The sequence below is a fragment of the Amblyomma mixtum genome, chromosome 1 (assembly GCF_055824585.1).
Source record: "Amblyomma mixtum isolate Tamu chromosome 1, ASM5582458v1, whole genome shotgun sequence".
NCBI classification, from domain to species: Eukaryota; Metazoa; Arthropoda; class Arachnida; order Ixodida; family Ixodidae; genus Amblyomma; species Amblyomma mixtum.
In genome coordinates this window covers 290,308,308-290,331,240 of record NC_143012.1, presented here as the reverse complement: position 1 = coordinate 290,331,240, position 22,933 = coordinate 290,308,308, and the positions used below count along the sequence as shown (strand labels likewise).

The 22,933-nt window shown below is 48.0% G+C and overlaps 1 protein-coding gene across 1 annotated transcript; it reads right to left on the bottom strand.

The window, feature by feature from the left end:
- Nucleotides 1–554: 554 nt before the first annotated feature.
- Nucleotides 555–20,299, bottom strand: LOC149372015 (uncharacterized). The gene is made up of 2 exons (XM_089585586.1): nucleotides 20,072–20,299; nucleotides 555–695 (listed from the first exon to the last, which is right to left on the bottom strand). The coding sequence occupies exons 1-2, from the start codon at nucleotides 20,297–20,299 to the stop codon at nucleotides 555–557; spliced, it is 369 nt and encodes a 122-aa protein (XP_089441712.1).
- Between the last annotated feature and the right edge of the window lie 2,634 nt (nucleotides 20,300–22,933).

Below are 22,933 nucleotides of genomic sequence, written 5' to 3'. Positions count from 1 at the left end.
TATGCAGTGTGACAGCACGGGAATAATCCCGAGAATCGGCATTTTTTTTTTCTTCTTTTCTTCTCAAAAGTTCTAGTGCCGGTGGCTGGCTCATGGGCACATGCTTGGCGTACACCACCAGTGGGCGCTGTGTGAGGTGCCGCTGAAGCCTGTCCTCGGAACACGAGCAAAGTACCGAAATACCTCACTGAGGTGAATTTTTTGCGTCTTTTAAATGAAGTCGACACTTCAGCGCTTACAAAAAAAAGACACTAGCAATTGAAGAATGAACATGGTAAACAGTGTGAAACCACATTATTCTCAAGCAAACACTCAACAGGGAAAAGCAGGCACGAATCCTGCAGTGTCAGTAGGAAAAGAAAAATGAAAACAAAAAAGAAAGCGAGGAGAGACGCCACCGTCTGTCGGCGGTGTTACGGTTCCTGCACCCGCCGCACTGTGTCGCGCAGGGCGTCAATCAACATGTGGCTTCTTGCGAACGTGAGCGACGATGTAGGCAGCGAGCCAATCGAAGCCCCTGTGCAGTCCTTCGAGCACGGACGCCAGCGGCTTCGCTAGCTGCTTCGGTTGCTGGGCGGAGGCGGCTCGAGGAGCGTCAGGTTCTCCGCTTCCTTCGCCTGCCGCTCCTTCTCGGCGTGATCGGTGCCGTTGTCGAACCCCGTGAGGTTCCGGCTGGAGGCCGTGCCCATCGCAACCTGCGTGACACCCGCCAGTCTCGCTTTATCGCGGCCCCCCTGCCACCCTTGCTTCAGTATTACAGTGGCTTCATCTATAGTTTGACCCACAGCAGCGAAAAGTGCATAAGTGTGAGCCATTTAAAGTTAGAGGGGCGCAGTTTTCTATTTATTTTTTTGTAAACTCAGACCAAACTGTGAAAATACGTTAAGTGCTGTAGTTAAAACAGAGGAAGAACGCACAGACGAGCGCTGCTCATGAAGCAACTCGCCCTCGCCTTACATTATGATTGCATATTGGTTTATGGTTTATGAGGGTTTAACGTCCCAAAGCGACTCGGGCTATGAGTGACGCCGTAGTGAAGGGCTCCGGAAATTTCGACAACCTGGGGTTTTTTAACGTGCACTGACATCGCACAGTACACGGGCCTCTAGAATTTCCCCTCCATCGAAATGCGACCGCCGCGGCCCGGATCGAACCCGCGTCTTTGGCACAGCGCCATAGCCACTGAGCCACCGCGGCTGTTTATGATTGCGTACTCTAATTGATTTAATTTTTTCGAGGCCTTAATTTGCGTGTTTATCGCGAAAATTTACCTGTGAATAATTTAGCAAGATGTCCAACTAAAATTGCTGAAAACAATTTAATGAGGTTATGTTGTCCACGTATTGAATGTGTATTTAATAGGGATGAACGCTTCAAGCCAGAATTTGCGCTAACTCAGACATTTAATTCAAAACCCGTGCCAGAGCTTATACATCGGGGTAACAACTTCTTACACTACTCCCTTCAGTTCCCTTCCTTCTCGCCGTGGTTGAGGCGCCCTCCGAGAAGTGGGTCTTTTCCTTTCCCCAAGACCAATGTTCGCCTCGCTTTAGTAGCTTCCACTCCTCCGCGAGGAACTTGTAGAGATGGAGAATAGCGGCCTCTCACTGCTGCTTCATGAAATTTAGTGCCCAGGAAATTTTCGAAAACTACCTTAAACGGTATTTGCGAAATACAGAGCTTGCCGAAAATAAGTTGCCTACATTATGTCATGACCTATCGTAGCAATTCATTAGCTGCGTTCATCATCAAGAGGTGCTTGTCCGTACTTCCGGAGAGGAATCAAGAGCCCAAAATAGCGTGGAAGACAAAAATGGAGGGCGTGTTTAATAACCTGCTGCGTTATGAGTTCACTGTTTCATATTTGCTGTTCTGCGTGCGTGGTTGCATGTTAGTTCTTTATTAGTCGAGTACCAACCGTCTCCCAACCATAGACCGTAGTGCATTTCCACGCGACGTGCTCACCTTTAGAAACCCGAGAAGTATTATCAGAAGCAAAAATGGCTGTGGCTTAGCTTGGTTAAGCCCGGTAATTGCGAAAGCAATATCCGTAGCTACGCCATGGTTCAGCTGGTAGTATAGCTGGTGGTGGTGCTTGTGGTTAGACTTGTGGTGATGCATCGGTTATACAATCCAATTCAATCCAATCCAATCCAATCCAATCCAATATGCTAACTTGGTAGCTACCGGCCTCGCTGCGCGACGGGCTGAACGTGCAACTAGTATTGATTTCGCAATAATAAGAAGCTCACTAACTAACCAGAAATTCGGCCAGACCTGTTCGCGTTGACAGTTGGCATTGTTAGCTCTAGCTCGTTCTACAGAAATGCGTCTCCGGCGTCGTCACCCGCTCAGCGCACCGCCGGGCACTCACCGACAAAAGTTCATCTCGTAGCTACGAGAACCTTAGCCCCTAAGACTCCGCTGCGGTGGCCTAGTGGTGATAGAGGATTACCTGTTCTTAGCCCTTTCCTCACTTCTAAGGCATTGGCGTCGGCGTTCTCAAACCCACTGGTGGGCACTCATGGACTAAAATGCACCCCCGACACAGGAGCTCGAAACTTTCCGAATACTAGGCGGATGCACTGATCAAATCTAATATATTAACTCTAATTTGCCTCCATTTCTTCGCGATCATAAGCGAGCTAACACTGAATGGTTCGTGTTATAAATACGCAACTGACCTGTGATTTTTTTCATTATTAGGTGTCGTGGAGTTTTTCTCGAATTTAACCAGAACACTAGCACGTCTTGGGAGGGGTCGTCGGATCAGGGATTGAGAGTTCTTTTACGCCATCGCTGCTCAGAGACTGAACCACAAAGGCATAAGATTTTCCATGCCTACAGAGCACCGTAAATGCAGTCACGAGTAGTTTAACGAGGAGCCCCGTTAGGACCTTTGGTTGGCTGCAGTACCTAATGAGCGATTTCACAATGAGTATTTGACAACTTTCGTGCACTTTGTCCGTCTGGATCTCCTTTTATCTAAAGTCATCGGCTTGCATGCACCCCCCGCCCGTGCATGTCAGATTTTATTGAAGCTTCGGGTCAAAGGTAAAGGCACGCACAAATGAACGGAGCAGTGATTAGATGTTAAGCGTAAAAATATAACTAAATGTTAATTACCTTCGCCGTCGTCCATATTCAGCGTAATGAAGAAGAAATGTCATGCCAGGCATTCATAAAACAAGGCTTCTTTAATTAGAAGAGCGCTCTTTTCGGCATATCAGTGTCGGAGGTGTAGCGCATCAGAATACGGCTAAAAGCTGGTTCACATGCAGGCGACTGAGTGATTGAGCGGCGTGGTGCAGAGAAAATTTCCAACTTGTTATAACCTTGCGCTGGGAGCCTCGGCGACTCAAAAAAAGGTTTGAGCGTCGCAGCTGAAGGATTCGCTAGCATTTTCGCATGCATGTGAAACAGGCTTAAGACGTGCTGGGTAGTAGGCTGGTTAACTAATAGTGAATAGCTGGCTGTTTAACTGTCACTGTTAGTGTTCTTATTGTGTGGCCCGCCACAAGGCTGTCCGATCTTTCTCAAGAGCGAAAAAGATCGGTCTTCCGAACGAAACGTCGGGTCAAATAAATATGTCTCCTTTAAAAAAGCGTATACTTCGCTATATACTCCTTTAAGCAGAGAAGTATTTCATGCTCTCGCAACCTATCTGCCATCTTTTAGCCGTATTCTGATGCGCTACACCACCGACACTGATATTCCGAAAAGAGCGCTCTTCCAACTAAAGAAGCCTAGTTTTATAAAAATTTCTGGTATGACATTTCTCCTCCATTACGCTGAATTAGGATGACGACGACGAAGGTAACTAACATTTAGGTATATTTTTACACTTAGTATCTAATCATTGCTTCGTTCATTTGTGCGTGCCTTTACCTTTCACGCGAAGCTTCAATAAAATCTGACATGCACGGACGGACGGGGGGGGGGGGGGGGGGGGGGGGCGGGGGGGCATGGAAATCAATGACTTTAGATAAAAGGAGATCCAGACGCACGAAGTGCATAAAGTTGTCTAATACTTTTTGTGAAATTGCTCATTAGGTACTGCAGCCAACCAAAGGTCTGAACTGTGTTCTGTAAGCATCAAGTAATTCATGCTCTCATCACAACATATATATATATATATATATATATATATATATATATATATATATATATATATATATATATATATATATATATATATATATATTGAAAAGGGGTTTATTGGCAAGTTCGAAGGACTGGCAGCGAAACGATGGCACAGGCTGTTCGAGTAGCGGCGGCACCAGAACAGAACCAAGAGCGAGCTCGAGCTCTCCACGCGCGCGGCCGCCGGAATCGGAGGACGCACAAATCGCTTCGTCGTCGTTGGTGCTGGCGCTCTGCCTTCTTCATTGCAACTGCCCCGGCGAAAACAGGGAGCCATCCTGGCGACTCAGGGCGAGCAGGTGACGATGGGGTCGTAGTAGGGTTTTAGCCGGCTCACGTGAACAATTTCGCGGCCGCGACGGCGGTGGTCCGAGGAAGGCGTGACCGGTTCGACTGTGTAGTTCACAGGTGAAGTGCGCTGCACGACACGGTAGGGACCGAGGTACTTAGCCGCAAACTTGGATGCAGCCAGTACAGACAGCCAGGCGAGCGAGTCAGTTGGAAAGTCATGGGTGGGCTTGCCTTGGTCAGTCTCATATTTGCGGAGGCTTTGAGTGGCGGATGTCAACGAGCGAGCCAGCTGGCGGCACTGCTCGGCATGACGGGCAGCGTCGGAGAAAAAGGTGCATTCAGAACTGTCGGGGTTGTAAGGAAGGATAGTATCCAGAAAACAGGAAGGTTCACGGCCGTATAAAAGAAAGTAAGGGGAAAATCCGGTGGTGGCCTGGGAAGCAGTATTGTATGCATAAGTTACGAATGGTAGGACTTGATCCCAATTAGTGGCGTCAGAGGAAATATACATGGCGAGCATGTCACCAAGAGTCCGGTTGAATCTTTCAGTGAGGCCGTTCGTTTGGGGATGATAGGCGGTGGTCGTGCGATGAACGGTGTGGCACGCATCCAGAACCTCGTGAACGACTTCGGATAAGAAAACGCGGCCGCGATCGCTGAGTAGTTCCCGAGGGGCCCCGTGGCGTAGGACGAAGTGATGAAGGAAAAAGGATGCGACGTCGCGAGCAGTAGCCGAGGGCAGGGCGGCCGTCTCCGCGTATCTTGTGAGGTGGTCCACGGCTACGATAATCCAGCGATTCCCGGCAGGCGTGCACGGGAGCGGACCATACAGGTCGATGCCCACGCGATCGAAGGGACGAGCTGGGCAAGGAAATGGCTGTAACGGGCCGGCGGAAAGACGAGGAGGTGATTTCCGCTGCTGACAGGCAGTGCACGAGCGTATATAGCGGCGGACGAAAGTGTACATTCCGCGCCAGTAGTATCGCTGACGCAGACGCTCGTAGGTTTTCAGCAATCCAGCATGTGCACATTGTGGGTCGGCATGGTGATGCATACAAACATCAGAGCGAATTCATGATGAAGTTTAGCGCCAAAAACGAGGACAAAGAAGGAGTGAAGACACAACACGAGCGCTCGTGTTGTGTCTTCACTCCTTCTTTGTCCTCGTTTTTGGCGCTAAACTTCATCATGAATAAGATTCAACTCGCCCAACTTTCCACCTTACTATCAGAGCGAAGGTGGCGAGGGATGACCAAGAGCCATTTGCGGCCATCCGGGCGATAGTTGCGGCGATACAGTAGAGAGTCTCGAATTGTGAAATGGCAAGCTTGACGACGAAGTGACCGAGGGAACGATGCCGTAGACGGTGCGCTGAGGAGGTCGAGGAGTGAAGAAATCCATGGGTCTCGTCGTTGTTCGAAAGGGAGGTCCGTGGCGGTGAGAGCGGCCAGCGTCGAGTCGGATATGGACGAAGCGGGCGCAGGAGATGGCAAAGGTGAGCGCGACAAGGCGTCAGCGTCGAATGTTTGCGGCCCGACCGATACACAACGTTAATGTCATATTCCTGCAGACGAAGGGCCCAGCGGCCGAGGCGTCCAGAAGGGTCTTTCAGTGTAGCCAACCAGCAGAGGGCATGGTGATCAGTAACAACGTCCAGGGGGCGGCCGTATAAGTAGGGACGAAATTTTGTTAACGCCCACACTATGGCGAGGCACTCCTTTTCTGTAACAGTGTAATTGGCTTCCGCTTTGGTGAGTGCACGGCTGGCGTAAGCAACAACGTATTCGGAAAAGCCCGGTTTACGCTGCGCAAGGACTGCCCCGAGGCCGATGCCGCTGGCGTCGGTGTGGAGCTCAGTAGGCGCGCTGGGATCGTAATGGCGAAGGATCGGTGGTGAAGTCAGAAGACGACGGAGCGTATTGAAAGCATCGTCGCAGGTTGAGTTCCAAGCAGATAGCTTGGTGGGACCATTCAAAAGCTTTGTAAGCGGCGCAATGATAGAGGCGAAGTTGCGCACAAAACGGCGGAAATACGAGCACAGGCCCACGAAGCTTCGCAGCTCTTTAACAGAAGTCGGCTTGGGAAAGTGCGTGACAGCACGTAGCTTCTCTGGATCGGGCAGGACGCCATCCTTGGAGACAACGTGGCCGAGTATGGTCAGCTGGCGGGCGCCAAATCGGCATTTCTTTAGGTTCAGTTGGAGACCGGCGCCGGTGAGACAGGTCAGTACCTTGTGCAACCGCGTGAGATGAGTCGGAAAATCGGGCGAAAAAACGACAACATCGTCTAGGTAGCATAGGCAAATATTCCACTTAAGTCCACGCAAGATATTGTCCATCATTCTCTCAAACGTAGCGGGAGCATTGCAGAGTCCGAATGGCATGACGGTAAACTCATAAAGGCCGTCAGGTGTGACGAAACCGGTTTTCGGGCGGTCAGACTCAGCCATGGGCACTTGCCAATAGCCGGATCGGAGATCCAAGGAAGAGAAGAACTCGGCGCCTTGCAAACAGTCGAGGGCGTCGTCAATACGTGGTAGCGGGTAGACGTCCTTGCGCGTAATTTTGTTCAGGCGGCGGTAGCAATAGGAGTGCCGTAGCTCAAAGGTGCAGCGACGGGGGTGGTCTGCATCGAGAGGAGGTTGACTTCAGGAGCCAGTGGAGCCGGAGCCGGCTACCGACGAACGGGAAGCGCATCGGCGACCTCCTGTGCTATGGTCTGCCGTATCTCAGGGGTCAGGGTGTGGGGCGTAGAGTGCGCGCCAGAGAGGAGCGAAAGCTGCCGGGCCACCTCATGACGCACGAAGTCTTTGATGTGATCCAAAAGGTCACTATTGACGGCCAGGCCGGAGATGGACTCTGCAGGTGCGGGCGGGCGACGAGCGTTAAGTCGCTGCTTGCGCAACTCATCGAAGCTCTGGCACAGGTTGTACACGGAGGCGACGGTTGTGGGACTTTTGGCCACCAGCATATGGAAAGCGTCGTCGTCGATGCCCTTCATAATATGGTTGATCTTGTCGGCCTCAAGCATAGACGGGTCGACACGCTTGCATAGATCGACCACATCTTCGATGTAGGCGGTGAAACGTTCACCCGCACACTGAACACGAGCGCGCAAGCATTGTTCAGCGCGAAGTTTACGCACGGCGGGACGGCCAAAAACTTCGGCAAACGTTGTCTTGAAAGTAGCCCATGTTGGAATATCAGCCTCGTGATTGCGAAACCAGAGATTCGCGACGTCGCTCAGGTAAAATATTACGTTGTTTAGTTTCATGCGGTCATCCCAGTTGTTGTGACGGCTCACCCGCTCATACGAAGCCAGCCAATCCTCGACATCCTGGTCGCAGTGTCCGTTGAAAACGACGGGGTCTCTCTGCCGGACGGCACCGGAGCAAATGACGGGCTGCGATGGGACTGCTGGCTGCTGGCTTTCGTTGGTCGTCGCCATCGGATTTGTGCGGCTGCGGAGCTCCACGTTGGTAGTGTACTAGGCGAACCCGCACGCTCCACCAAATGAAGAGGGGTTTATTGGCAAGTTCGAAGGACTGGCAGCGAAACGATGGCACAGGCTGTTCGAGTAGCGGCGGCACCAGAACAGAACAAAGAGCGAGCTCGAGCTCTCCACGCGCGCGGCCGCCGGAATCGGAGGACGCACAAATCGCTTCGTCGTCGTTGGTGCTGGCGCTCTGCCTTCTTCATTGCAATATATATATATATATATATATATATATATATATATATATAATTTCAGGAGGTCTTGTCGTTCAATGGGCCAGGAAGACTTGTAGAAGAAGGGGTCACAACCTTGCAATTATCTTAATTTAATACCGACAGTTTCGGACGGAGGACCGTCCTTCCTCAGGGTATACACAAGAATGAACACAGTTTCTCATTTTCTACGCAGCGTGCGCAAAGGGTGAGGTGAAACCACTCTCTCCCGTTAGTGGAAAGGGACGCAAAGTCAGTATAAGCCGCAAGTGCTCCAGTCCATTTAGGGGGAAGAGGGTGACGGTTGCGAAGGACAGGGAAGGGGGAAAAACATATATGCACAAAAATATAAAAATAAAGGAAGCAAAAGTAACATTAAAAAATAAAAATAAATATAGGAAGGCAACGGCGGAGGCTTGGGTAACAAAGCTATAGAAATAGATAGGGAGGGAACTAGTTGCTTCTCAGAAGGAATGTTTCGAGAGAAGCTCCCTTCGGTGTGGGTGGTGAACCCAGCAGAATTAACACAAACAATATTCTAACAAGGAAAGTACAAAGCAAAACCACAAATAAAACAAAAAAAGAAACACAAAAAGAAGAAAGAAACAAGCGCACGCATGCATGTGTACAGTGTATAACATCACAGAACGGACCGCTCCCCAGCGGTGCAGGTGTTTTGGACCGTTGTAACGTGAGTTACGAGTCAGCCACAACATTTAGAGCTGTTTAAGACAAGCCCGTTATCGCCACGGCGGAAGCGCGGCGCCGCGGTCGAGGGAGGCAGGGCGGCCGGCCAGACGCCGTGCGGGAACCCGATCCCGCAGCCGAGTGCCGCGGCGTCCGACCCACAGTAGGCCATTCCCTTCGTGCTTTTCGTCGCGTAGGCATTCGAGTACAGACTGGTTTTTCAAAAGAAGGGGCCGAAAGGACGGGTGAGAAGGAACCTAAAGAGTAAGTACGTTCAGAAAAAAAAATTAAGAAAAGTAAGAATGGGGACGTGGGACCCCGCAGAGTGCAGGCTTCATGGAAGAGGAGGGATTCCAGACGTTCAAATTGTTCTAGCTAGTTAGGCTTTTGAGGAAGGTAAAATTGCCCAAGCTTTCATTAATTCCATGTGTTAGTGTCCGAAATTTGTGTATGAAATACGACTCTCTTTGTTCTCTTTGGCGACTTGTTTGGAAACCGGATTGGAGAAGGATGACGTGAATGTTTTGGAATGCATGCTGGGGCAGGCACAGGTGCTTAGAAAAAGGAAGATTTGGCAGCGCGTGAGTGGACGCTGGATCCAGCGTCCATCGTCGATGACGCTATCCTGAAAGCTCGTGGTTTAGACAGGAATAAAATAATAAATTCCCCACAATCGCGGGATAGTGAAAGGCCAAGCAACCTTATTCTCACGCATTCATCTAACATTCCACGTGTTAATAGTATCCTATCAAAACATTTTAATATTATCCAGCAAAGCAGTCACTTGTCTCTCATTTTTAAACAACCACCAAGAGCAGTATACCGGCGCAGTAGGAACCTGAGGGACATTTTAGTTAAGTCCAAAACAACGCCCAACTCCAACCCGAGTCCTGGATGTCAACCGTGCCGTAAGCCACGTTGCAAGGTTTGCAGTCATATGCAGACTACAACCATCGCTAAAGGAACATTCTCCGATTTCACCTTCAGGATTAGGGAAACCCTGAATTGCGACAGCGCGAACGTAGTGTATATGCTACACTGCAGTGTGTGTAATACATCGGTCAAACGGAAACACCGTTCAGGTTGCGTTTTAACAACCACAAGGCCCATACTCACGCGCTGCCAAATCTTCCTTTTTCTAAGCACCTGTGCCTGCCCCAGCATGCATTCCAAAACATTCACGTCATCCTTCTCCAATCCGGTTTCCAAACAAGTCGCCAAAGAGAACAAAGAGAGTCGTATTTCATACACAAATTTCGGACACTAACACATGGAATTAATGAAAACTTGGGCAATTTTACCTTCCTCAAAAGCCTAACTAGCTAGAACAATTTGAACGTCTGGAATCCCTCCTCTTCCATGAAGCCTGCACTCTGCGGGGTCCCACGTCCCCATTCTTACTTTTCTTAATTTTTTTTTTCTGAACGTACTTACTCTTTAGGTTCCTTCTCACCCGTCCTTTCGGCCCCTTCTTTTGAAAAACCAGTCTGTACTCGAATGCCTACGCGACGAAAAGCACGAAGGGAATGGCCTACTGTGGGTCGGACGCCGCGGCACTCGGCTGCGGGATCGGGTTCCCGCACGGCGTCTGGCCGGCCGCCCTGCCTCCCTCGACCGCGGCGCCGCGCTTCCGCCGTGGCGATAACGGGCTTGTCTTAAACAGCTCTAAATGTTGTGGCTGACTCGTAACTCACGTTACAACGGTCCAAAACACCTGCACCGCTGGGGAGCGGTCCGTTCTGTGATGTTATACACTGTACACATGCATGCGTGCGCTTGTTTCTTTCTTCTTTTTGTGTTTCTTTTTTTGTTTTATTTGTGGTTTTGCTTTGTACTTTCCTTGTTAGAATATTGTTTGTGTTAATTCTGCTGGGTTCACCACCCACACCGAAGGGAGCTTCTCTCGAAACATTCCTTCTGAGAAGCAACTAGTTCCCTCCCTATCTATTTCTATAGCTTTGTTACCCAAGCCTCCGCCGTTGCCTTCCTATATTTATTTTTATTTTTTAACGTTACTTTTGCTTCCTTTATTTTTATATTTTTGTGCATATATGTTTTTCCCCCTCCCTGTCCTTCGCAACCGTCACCCTCTTCCCCCTAAATGGACTGGAGCACTTGCGGCTTATACTGACTTTGCGTCCCTTTCCACTAACGGGAGAGAGTGGTTTCACCTCACCCTTTGCGCACGCTGCGTAGAAAATGAGAAACTGTGTTCATTCTTGTGTATACCCTGAGGAAGGACGGTCCTCCGTCCGAAACTGTCGGTATTAAATTAAGATAATTGCAAGGTTGTGACCCCTTCTTCTATATATATATATATATATATATATATATATATTTCGTTCGGCATTTCGTTCGGCTCGCAACGTGTTGGTTTGAACAACACGCAAAAAGAGAGTGCTTCGACACGGCGCTTGAAATTTGAACTCAGCGATAAAATATTCTCGCCCTAGCAGACAGCTTATGGAATGTATATGACACTCAATTCCGCACGTGGAGCATATTGTGTAAGCAGAGTGCGGTCGTCCTAGTATGGCTTCATCTGTAACGGCACCACTGTACGGAGGCACGACACGTCTTATTACTTAGAGAGAAAAAGAACGCTGAGCGTTGACTCTTGAACCAGATTTATTGTATAAGCAGTCAAATATCTGCGTTGAGCACCATGTGCTCAATATCGATGCGATGCAATCTGCCGACTTCCAACGCCTTTTGGGAGTTAACGTAGAGTGAGGAGCGAAGGGTGACGGAGCGAAAGAAAGAGCTTGAAAACATGATGTTTGAGACAAATTTTAGAGGAGAAAAAAAACTGCATTGAAAAAACAGACGAACCACGTGCTGAGAGGGTCAGCTGGGGTGGGAGATACAGAGAGGTGTGTCTGGGTTTTCCGCTACAGCTTTCTGCTTTTAGAATTATGTGAGCGTAAAAACATTAGGAAAGGAAGAATTTTGTTGTCATATAAGCAATCATTACTCACCAATTATCAATGAGAGGCATAATTGTGTTTCTCTTATTGTTGTTTAGCTCCCAAAGATTAATTCCCACAATATTTTTTTATTTGACTTTTTTTTTAGAAATGCGCGTTCTCTTACACAGCACGCACACATGCATGTAAGCCAGACCATAGTCGTCTGTACGATTGAACTTCTTTCCACTTCTCAGTGTGTACAACTCTACAGCGAAGTAACATTCTGTGCTTCAGCCACCATTCTACTATATGCCGGCAACAAGGGGCTTCAGTTATTTATGACCGATTGAAGCAACGTAATCTCACTAACTCAGTGATAAGCTTTTTATGGAACATTTCAAGCAAAGCAGCTGCTGATTGCACACACGTAGTTAGTTGCAGCAAATCGAAAGATAAAAAGTAATTGTATTTGACCCCGCTGCCAAAAGCCCCCCCCCCCCCCCCCCGTCCCCCGCTACACACAAGCACATGCACACACCCACGCTGGCACACGGACCTAACCTAACCTGTTACCGTTGAGAGATGAAGACGCTGCTAGTTACAGGCGCTTTGACGCAAATCATCCAAGGAAGCCAATTGCCATTTCCCAAGCGCTTCACCGCAAATAATCAGTGGAAGCATATTCCGATCTCCCAGTTAAAGCAGCCTATGTATTGTCAAGTGGGCGCCTACTCGGCCCCTCTCGTGCAGATTGCCTCTCGCCATTATCGAGATATTCGGCTGTTGCACTATGTACTCCTCTGAACAAAAGTGATATATTGGCCACTTGCAGGAGGCATTCATCTAATAATCAAATAAAAATTTTTAAAAACGTGGAAGGGACACACAAGCTCCGACTCAATGGTATGACGCGATGGCGTAATGGGTGGATTCCCATATATGCAGAAGGTCATTCTCCACTCTACATTTACAGATCCCTGGGAGTCCTCATACACCCCTCCTGGCTCAGTGGTTCAGCGGTTAAGCGATGGCAGCTGCTCCCAGCGGTGGGCCTTGTGCGAGCGTGGTTACTCTTCCCGAGCGACCAATATTTAACTGCCTCGTGCCGGGGTGGACATCTTGCTCACTATCCAGTGCGCAGGTTGCGATGAAGCCGCAAAGTCACGTGACCCAGGTGGCCCACCTGCTTCCTAGCTTGCTCTCTGCTGATTACCTGCCGTAGCCATGCTCGTGTTTTTCGCTCACGACGCCGACAACGCCGACACCAGATTTTCTGGAGAACGGGCCCTATAACGCTATCGCGTTAAAAAGTGCCTATGTACGGTTGCAAACTGCCGGAAAGTATAAAATAAATCAAATTTTAGCAAGTTATCGCATTCCCAAATATAATTATGTTAATCTAGAATGTAGCGCAATCTGCACCCATTCACAGCAGTTGTCGCCACTGCACTTTCGTGTCCGCGATGCAAGCTTCTGTAATTTCACCGACGGCAGTATTCACCATATTTGTGGCGTAGTCATTGACCTGTGATAAAATGTGCTCTCTAAAACATGGAAAACCAGTTAGCGAATAGCAGTTTTTTGCGAGCCGGGCTTGTCGCATGTAACACTTCCTCGCCATTCGTTCCTCCAAACAGCGATTGTGCTTCAGACTTTCGGATTAAAAAATATAGAGAGAAGATATGAAGTATCGCAGAGTTCTGTAAGGGGAACGGCTCGCGTATGGTTATGTCGCAAAAAATTCCTGAATGGCTGTTCTTGCATTTGATGTCACGGGCAATTGACAGCGAGGTCGTATGAACATGGCAGATGGAGTGAGCGCCACGAAGTAGCCTTCGAGCTATTTCTAAACGGGCAGTCGATTAGTAGCGCGCAATTTTAGCTGACTTGTTTTCGTTTATAAGGATGTTTCACCTGACACTTTACACAATTGTTAAAAATAGGATTTTTGAGTTAGAAGAGTACTTTTTCGGCCCAACATTGTCCTCAGAACGCAGCTAAAACGTGATAACTAGGAGGCTGGTTAATTTATATCGAATAGTTAACATTTTCACTATAACTCTTAGGATCCTTAATTACTGAGAGGCATGTAGCCCTTAATTATTGAGAGGCATGTAGCCCGCCGCAAGTAATATTCATATCAGCTGTTAGAATTTAAAAAAAAAACACAGTTACTATCGGTGCTGTGGCCCAAGGAATTTTGGCTATTCCAACGTGTTACGTGAACTGGAGGGGTTGTTTGCCTGCAAACATTTCTATGCCGCGTGTATTTTATCGATATGCAGGAAAAAACTTGTTGGTGCACAGCGCCGAGTGTAATCGTGTTTTAGAAATTCTGAAACCTAATATGTATATTACTTTCGGTGGGCTACCTGGTTCTCAACAAGCCAATCAACTATTGAAGCCAGACCATCGTCCTCGCAGAGGACGGTGGTCTAGGTTACGTGCACAAATGTGTGCAGTGTAAGAGTACGTTCAGCTCGAAATAAAAAGTCAACTGAGAAAAAAAAATCATTGTGGGAAGTATTCACATAGAGCAGAACTACAATAATACGAAAACAAGTATGTATCTCATTGATAATTGGTGAATAATGATTGATCATTGCAGAAAAATCTCCCTTTCATCCATAGATTACCTTCTCATAACTCCGAAAGCAAAACTCTGTAGCGGTAAAGCCAGTTACTGCTCTCCGCAGCACCCCCCCCCCCCCCCCCCCAACCTCTCCACCCCTTTCTCTCAACGCGAGGTTCATCTGTTTTTTCAAGGCGTTTTTTATTCTCCCCCAAAATTTGTCTCATACATTGCGTTTTAAGGCTCATTCTTTCGTTCCCACAGCCTTCGCACCCTCGCTGTATGTTAAGATCCAGAACGCGTCGTGAAGTCGGCAGACTGCAGTGCATCCATATTCAGCATACGGCGCTCACCGCAGAGATTTGAATGCTTATATAATAAAACTGGTGCACGAGGGAACGTTCAGCGATCTTCTTCTCTCGGGGCAGAGCTAAGTAAAAAGATGGGCCATGCCTCCGTACAGTGGCGCTGTTTTAGATGAAGCCATATCAGGACGATGGCACGCCGCTTACGCAATTTGTGTGAGGCGCGGAAGTGAATGCTATTATACGTAACCGAAGGAGAAAATCAGCCGTCTGCTAGGCAGTGAATGTTTTACCGCTGAATCAAATTTCATAATCTAAAAACCGAGGGTAAACTTAAGCGCCGTGCCGAAGCGTTCTCTCTCTGTGTGTTGTCCAAACCTACCGCTGCAAAGCGAACGAAATGTGAGAGCAGAGGGAAGTTTAGTTCAGGTTGCGCGTTTATGTTATTTATTAAATAGTTATGATTTAGATGGCTCCACCTTTATTTCATTGTCAGTAATGAAAACTCTGCACATGGGATTTGTGAATTCGCTAGATAGAACTGCTTGAGATTGGGCTAGCCTGAACCTAATCATATGCAAGACGTGCGCTTCTTCGATTGACAAATACAGGTCTAGTTATAGGCGACCACACGTAAGGTGAAGCGAGCGGTTGCGCTTAAGCGATCGTGTTGTTGCCTTTAACTCTTTCTTTGTCAGTCTAAGCAGGGCATGTCTTGCATATGTTCGCTAGACATTTCGGGTGCTAACAAAATATAGCTTCATCATTAGCGCGCAGTTACTGAGCGTTCGTGCTTTTCTGTGCTTAATAGTCTGTTGGGATACTCCTAGACGTAGCCCTTTCTGTTCGCCATGAAGGGCAAAGCATTTGCTTCTTTGAATATACCTTGGTTCGTTACACAAAAAACAATGTTCCAGATAGTTTAAATCAGAATGTTGCCGCAAAGACAAAAATTAAAGTAGATACTTTTAATCAAAATGTTGCCGCAAAGACAAAAAATTAAAGTAGGATTTTTTTTTACTATGAGTATAGCTACACGCAAAAAGCTAGCAAAAATGTGCTAGCAGTCGTGAAACACTAGGAAAAGCACAGACCTTGCAAAAGATCGTATTGTTTAAGTCGACAGGGTGTGGGTGTGTGTTTGAAGGCTTGGCGACGATCGTGCCATTTCATGATAGCTGTCTTTTGTAGTAAGCCATTACCCTCCATGGGACGGCGAACTGTGGGTTCTCCGTAATATATGCTGCATGCAAACGCCGGAGCGCAGCTTGCGTAAAAATTCAAGATAAGCGCCATGCTCCGAAGCCCTCGGCATCGTCTCACGTAGAAATCAAACGATTTCACGCCCTCTTCTTTCGAAGTATTTTTTATCCATAAATCAGAAACGGGTCATTGAAAATCACTCGCCTTTCACACCTGCGTACCTTAAAGCGCTCGATCGATAAACGTCAGCTGTTTATTTTCCGCGGTCCATTGTATTTCGTTTATTCTCTGAAGAGCCCGATACGAGTTTGAATAAAAAAATGCCCACCTTGAAATATATTTCTTTTGAAATGGCAGTTAACGATGAAGGAAAATACAAATAAGCATGTGCCGCCCAAAGATATTTATGCAACTTGAAAAAGAAAAGAGAAGAAAGTGCTGCTAGTCTTTGCGTTGTTTTCATTTTTCTATCAGCTTTTGCACTGTGTTTTTAGGTAGCGGACGTGTCCCATTTATATATATTCATCTTCTTTGGAGACGTAAAGGAAGCCATAAGGCCTGCTAGGCTGTTTATCGGTTTCTTCCTTGCTCGCTATGCGAGGTGTTTCTACCCTTTCGAAGCGAAGACGACGTTGAGTCTATTGACACGCGAGCCAACGGCCCACCTCTCTCCAATCGATTGAGGAATCTCTGCGTGCACGACCCGACAGGCATGAGCAGACAAGTGGGCGTCGACCATCGTTAGCTTTCTCAACCTTCTGATGATGCTTGATTAAAGGAGTCATACTTTAATGCAGTCATACTTCTCGCTGAGCCCGCGATTCCCAACTCAGGCAATCCTTCTCCCTGCTTTCCGAATGCCTCACTTCTTTTTTCTTTTTTCACAAATAACCCCCTACTGAGAGCTTGTTCACACAGAGCAAGTAAACCAGAGCACTAAGACTCTCACTTTTCGCATCGCCTACCTGGGGTTGGGTGCAGGAAGGGCTAAGTCTGAGTGCTTCAATTATATTTCTCTTCCAGTGCGGGGCCACCGCGGTGGCTCCGTGGTTACGGAGTGGATAGCGTAGCTCAGCGTTTCGCTAAGCTTCAGCCGGCCTACAGCAAGACAGATGGGTGACACTGCCCACTTTCAGGGACTGCAGCTTCGACTGATGTAAGAGCAGAGCCTTCCGTTCTACGCACCTTAGAGCCCTTGAGTCTATGAGCGCTAAAATAAGTTGGTCAATTTTAGCGCTTGGTACTTATGTCACTTGGCATCAACTAACCGAAATAGGTGCCTATGCTAGCAGGCACATACTTGAGGTAGTAGGCGTCTGCAATCAGAGGCGTTGGATTACGAACTGAGGTCAGTTGGTGGTTGCTATTGAGCAAGCTTCTCACCCCTTCCTCAACTCCCCCCTTAAATGTCGGCTTCGCTTACTGCTGGGATATTGACATTTTAAGCCTTTCGCAATAGGCTATGGACCAGAAATGCAAAGTTAAAGCAAGGAACCGTTTTTAATACAGATGTCTTCGCGTTTCCATCATGCGCCGGTGCTGTTCCGGAACGTATGCGTATCTGTTCGCCTGCTTTTTACGCGCCATCGTTTTAAAAACCCGTAAAGTAAGAAAAATTAATTTCTTCTTACAGAAATGACTGAAACGAATTAGAATGGATAACTTGTAAACAGTGTACAATGATGTAGAGGAGATGTGACACGAGAAAAATTGTATAATTAATTGTTCGAGAGGAGTGAATTTGTTTGTGTGAATTGCGAAAGCTTTCCCTCAATAGGATCATAAGGCGTGAATGAAGGGGCTGATATAAAGAAATAAACCAGTCAAAAGACGTACGACAGACTGGTTTATTTATTCAAGACCAAGTACTAACTGACTCAGATCGCAACTCTCCTGAAGGGGCTAACATTCGAAGTCCTTGTGAAATATGCCGGTTTTCAGCGCGTGACAGTGCATGTGTAAAGTTCTAATATGCCGTAATACGAGAATTACCCGATTCTCTAAGTGTCTGCATCTTTATCCGATGTGAATTTTCTCTGCGCAACGGCTGCAGAACGATATGTTTCGCTTTCAGTGTTGCGTAAGCTTCTGTTTGCCATGGGGCATCGGTTTGGAGACCTGGAGGGGCCCGTAACATGTTTTCGACCACGAACGCGAAGTTCTCTGAAGACAGATGCATTTTGCAAGCCTTGTGTATTGATTTTGAATTTTGAAAATCTTTTCAGCTGTGTAAAAGCGCGCACGTTTGCGGACAAAATACGCCACAATAAATTTCCAAGCTTTGCCAGCGTTTGGTGGTGCCATGACAGTTGCGGATAAGGAGGACGTCAGCCGTTTTTTGACATTGTAATCACTCATATGCGAGAAGGACGAGCCCTGCGTGTTGTTTTCGCATAAAGGGCAGCCTGCCTTAGTCTATTTCGAGAAAAAAAAAAAAGAAGTCCACAGGTATTTCAGACGCGCGCGCAACCGGTGCACCCCAGTTCCCTTCGCGAACAACGCGAACTTGTGTACTGCGATACAAACAATGCTATGCTGTTGTTGTTGCTGTTGGGACTGTAGGAAGGATGAAAGAGAAAGTGCACGGGCCTGACCACTGGCTCGGGCTGAGCCACACTCGCTGCCACGTGCAGACAGAAGAGAGATGAAAGATGTGAGAGGAAAGATTGAAAGAAAAGACGCGCGTCGCAACAACCGCGTCCGCCAAAGCGACGACGCCGGCTGTAACTGATGCCCCCTCCAATGCTGAGCGCCGCGGGACGGTGCGAATACAGTTTCAGCGCCCCGACAGGAAGTGATTATTCATGGACAAAGAGATTAATGTCCCTGTTGGTAACCTCCAAGTAGGAGGTAATCCGTGCTTGTCAGAAACGCGTTTTAATTAATTGCAGCAGATTCTAGAAACATCTATAGAGGAGAAGTGTAGTAATGAGCTCACGAGCAAATTCCTGCCAAGAAAAGACGCAGTCTTCCAAAACAAATCGTATATATTAGATGGGGGCGAGAGAGCATACTGACCGGCGTGTTTTCAAGAGAACACAACGAACGACCACTGGGTATTAACACCACATACCCCTAGCCAAGACACGCCCTCCAGCTGCTGAAGCACCTGAAGCGCAAACTGAGGATGCAGTTAAGAGTTGTCTAGCCATAATATAGGATATACTAGCAGCTGGCGGTATAGAAAAAAGTATTATAAACATAAGAGCCAAATGCATAAAATCTTTTCTTGATTAAAGACGCCGTATGCTTATTGGTCGGACTGCACAATTACGAAACCTAACCAAAACGATATGAGAGGACCCTAAAGCTCTGTTATATAAAGCCTAGCGAATTTCATTCTGGTTCAAAATGCAGACAATTTGCTTTGAAGGACGCCCCTATGCAAGGTCTAAGCGCAGCTGACCGCCCTAAAAACTAATGGGACGGCATTAGATGTCACACTCGATTATCTGAAACCTATCTTTTTAACTTGATACCACTGGGTAGCGCCCTGTGATTGGTTTTTTTCGGGGACGAGAGACCTTGTGACATCATGCTTCTCTGAAACCTATCTTTTTAACTTGATACCACTGGGTAGCGCCCTGTGATTGGTTCCTTTCGGGGACGAGAGACCTTGTGACATCATGCTTCTTCTGGGGTCACGTGACCTTGTGACGTTGTCCCTTTGACTCGACCAATGAGATAATTTCTTGACAGCGGAAGGCCCCGGTGGGCAACCGGGTGGGCATGTTCTGACGCCTCCAAAAGATTGCGCGACCTGTCTCCACCAATCATTAATTGCCACCTGCCACGGTGGGCAGGCTGTGGTGCCGTCATGGGGCCACGTGACCTTCTCGACCAGACAGGGTGGCCCATCAGGGCAGGTTGGGATGACTTCACAAGGTCACGTGCCCTCTTGCGACACGAGTGAATTTCGTAACAACGGATGGCGGATTTTGCTTATGACATGAGCTCTAATGCTGTCGGCATCTCTACTTCCCTACGTCGCCGTCCAGGGTGTAGCCATGTGCGCCGTTTCAGGGAGCAGGCTCAGTTTTGATCCCCTGGAGTATGGTTGGGAAAATCACCATTTTCGACTTATTCGGCTATGAGAACAACGAATACTGCATGTAGAGTTTTCCGCCTACAGCGGCAGAAGTAATATTCACGACCCAGAAGGGCACCTCACGACAGAACAACCTTTGCCACCACCATGTAAGGTCAATGCTGGCATCGAGGACGGTGATCCAGGCGACGGGGTGGAACACTTACCGCGGCTGGTTGGGCGGCGCGCAGGTACCGCGCTGTCATGGTCACGATGAAGATGAGGAAGAGAGCGAGGATGACGAGGGACATGAGCGCCCCCGATAGTCCCCCGCTGCTGGCTGCAAAGGCGTGACCCGGCAGCTCTTCGCCGGCGGCACGGAGCCGCCGCACTGCCACAGGCGCAGCCTCCCTCGTGTTTGCGCCACGCCGCGCCGCCGCCGTCGCCGCACTCATGGTCCCGAGCCGCCGGTAGCAGGGGCATGCCCCGTGCTCTGCTCCGTCCTGCCGACGACACTGGTGCACTCCTGCTGCTGCAGCGAAGCTGCTTGTTGCTGCTCGGCTCTTCCCGCTCTGGCTCCTTCGTCTTCGTCGTCGTCGACCTTCCCCCTCCCGCGCCTCTTTCAGCGGAGTCAATAAATTCAAGGCCTGGAAATTTAGTTTCACCGAGATGACGATTACATCAGGAGTGGGGTGAATTAAGAACGGCGTAGCGATCGAATTTGTGGGGGTTTGTTCTTCCGACACGTGTGCCATGAAAGAAGCCGTGGTGGACAGCTCCACATTTTCAGCCTCTAGCGGTTCTTGAGCGTCGGCTGACATAGCATTGCGCACGGTCGTTTTCGCATTTCATGTAGATCGAAACGCGGCCGCCACGGATAGGATTCGTTGCCGTGACTTAACGCTCAGCAGCTGATCGCCATCGCCACTTAGCCATTGCAGCGCGTGTAATATATGAGAGGATCATAACACGCAATCAGGTACGACCGCCTAAGAAGGACCAATCGTAATAAGACGAAATATTTATTTATATCTACATTTATTAGATGAAATATTTTATATATGCTTAGGCCAGTAACCGCTCACAATTTTGGTCTGAAAAGCACAGTCTTCTATGAAGATTCAGTTAAAGATTATGAAGCTGATTAAAGCGAAGCATTTATAAGGGGAAATAATGACAATGACATCAAGACCACGAAATTGACATTAGCGCGGCAGGCAAGCCGGAAACGAGGTAATCGATGGCTCCTTAGAAGTAACGAGATAGGTACCAAAAGAAGAACTTGACAGCGTGGCAGAAAGTTAGGTGAGCTCATAAGATTAAGAATTTTGCGAGGATGGGCTACCCGTAGCTGGCGCAGGGCAGGGTTAAGTGAAGATCAGAAGGCCTTTCTCCCGCCGAGAACATGGTTAGGCCGCTGCATTTGTTGATGAAGGTGAAGATGATCATGGAAGATGATCAACCCTTGGGTGTTATTAAGCTGGGTGGAATACGCGATTAATAAGAGAAAAACAACGCTATTATGTGAACCTCTAAAGGTAATACCGGGAGACGAAAAAAATCGTTCGACTTTGCGAAAATAGGGCATGGACGCGAACGTGCAACACCCTAGAGGCACCACTTCCTGTAATTCTCGCGCGTTTGATCCCCCGCCGTTGATCATCTTGCGCCCCTAATCTGCCCTGTACTCAGTCATTCATCTATATAAACAAGCAATATAACAGGCCTCAGCGCGTGGCGCTAGAGATTTCTTTTGTAGGCGCCGAAGAACCAGCAAGAAAGAAAAAGAAAAAGCAAGAGGAAAACAGGAGAAGAATCGATCGCGCTGATTGCTCGGTGCCCCAGAGTAGTATTACTAGACATAAAATGATGATGGAAGCCAAGGCGCAGGACCCAAGGGCCCTTCATTTGCTCGTAATGCTTCTCTCGTGCACATTAATGCCCATGAAACAGTGTCAGTTACAAGCGCAGCTCCCGGAGGTTCCATAAAATCTAAGCATTAAGGACGCCTTCGGGAGATGCACAGTGGCAGTTCCTTTTTTTTTTTTCACCTGATGCAACTGTTGTTCTGTTCTTCTGTGTTGTTCTCGATTCTTCTAATACTCACGGTTCGTCTTGCAATCAAATTCAAAACAATTTAATCTGCTGCGAACGCTTTGGGACTGTTGTGCACCAAAGTGGATAACAAGGTATCATAAAAGTCAAGATGTCCAAACATGCGCGCGAGGCCCACTTTTTCGCGTCGATAAATATGTTTCGGGATAGGTCTCGTTTCCTTACAGTCGCACTGCGGTCTGGAAAATTAATTGATGCACGAATGTTTGTCAGAGAGAGCCGGTCACATCACTCAAAGTATTTGCGGGCCCTGCATTGCAACTTCGATCGATGCCGAATCACGTTAAATATGTGCGGGATACCTAAGTAGTATTGCCACATATGCGTGGAGAATATCTACGAAGGCTTCTCTGCCCTCGAAAAACGCAGGTTGTCCGTCTCCACTTTGCATGCCCGTCAGTTTAGTTCCAGTGAAACAGATTAGCAGATAAGTAAATATAGGCCACTCTTCATCTTGGAGGACAAGCCCTATCGCCAAAACTCTGGTCAACATACTAAGGCTTGCCACCATCTGCTTACTCAAGTTTGAGCAAGAGAGGTTTGACCTTCTCTCTCTCTTCTATATCATGGAGTCATCCTTACTGTTTAGTTTTGTTCTTACATTTACTTTTCTGAAGGCTGAACCGCACTCGCTTAGTTCCTGTTCGTTGTAAGCACGAGACGAGAAGCCTGCATGTGAATGGCTATGGGCACACCACACCGCCACGCGCTTGCACTGTCGGTCTGCGGTCAGTGCCATCCGGCGACAAGGTTTCGTCCCTCTCCTCATAAAAATGGTGTATAGACTGTCTATAGACTTCTTATCGACTCTATTGCCTTCCTGTAGATATTTACTTTGGCTGTTCACAGCCTATAGACTGACTGCAGACAAAAGTCTACTAAAAGGGTATGGCCATAAATTTATACATAGTCTATAGACTGTCTATAACATTTGTATTGCCTATGGACTGTTCTCTAGGATTTGTCGATAGAAA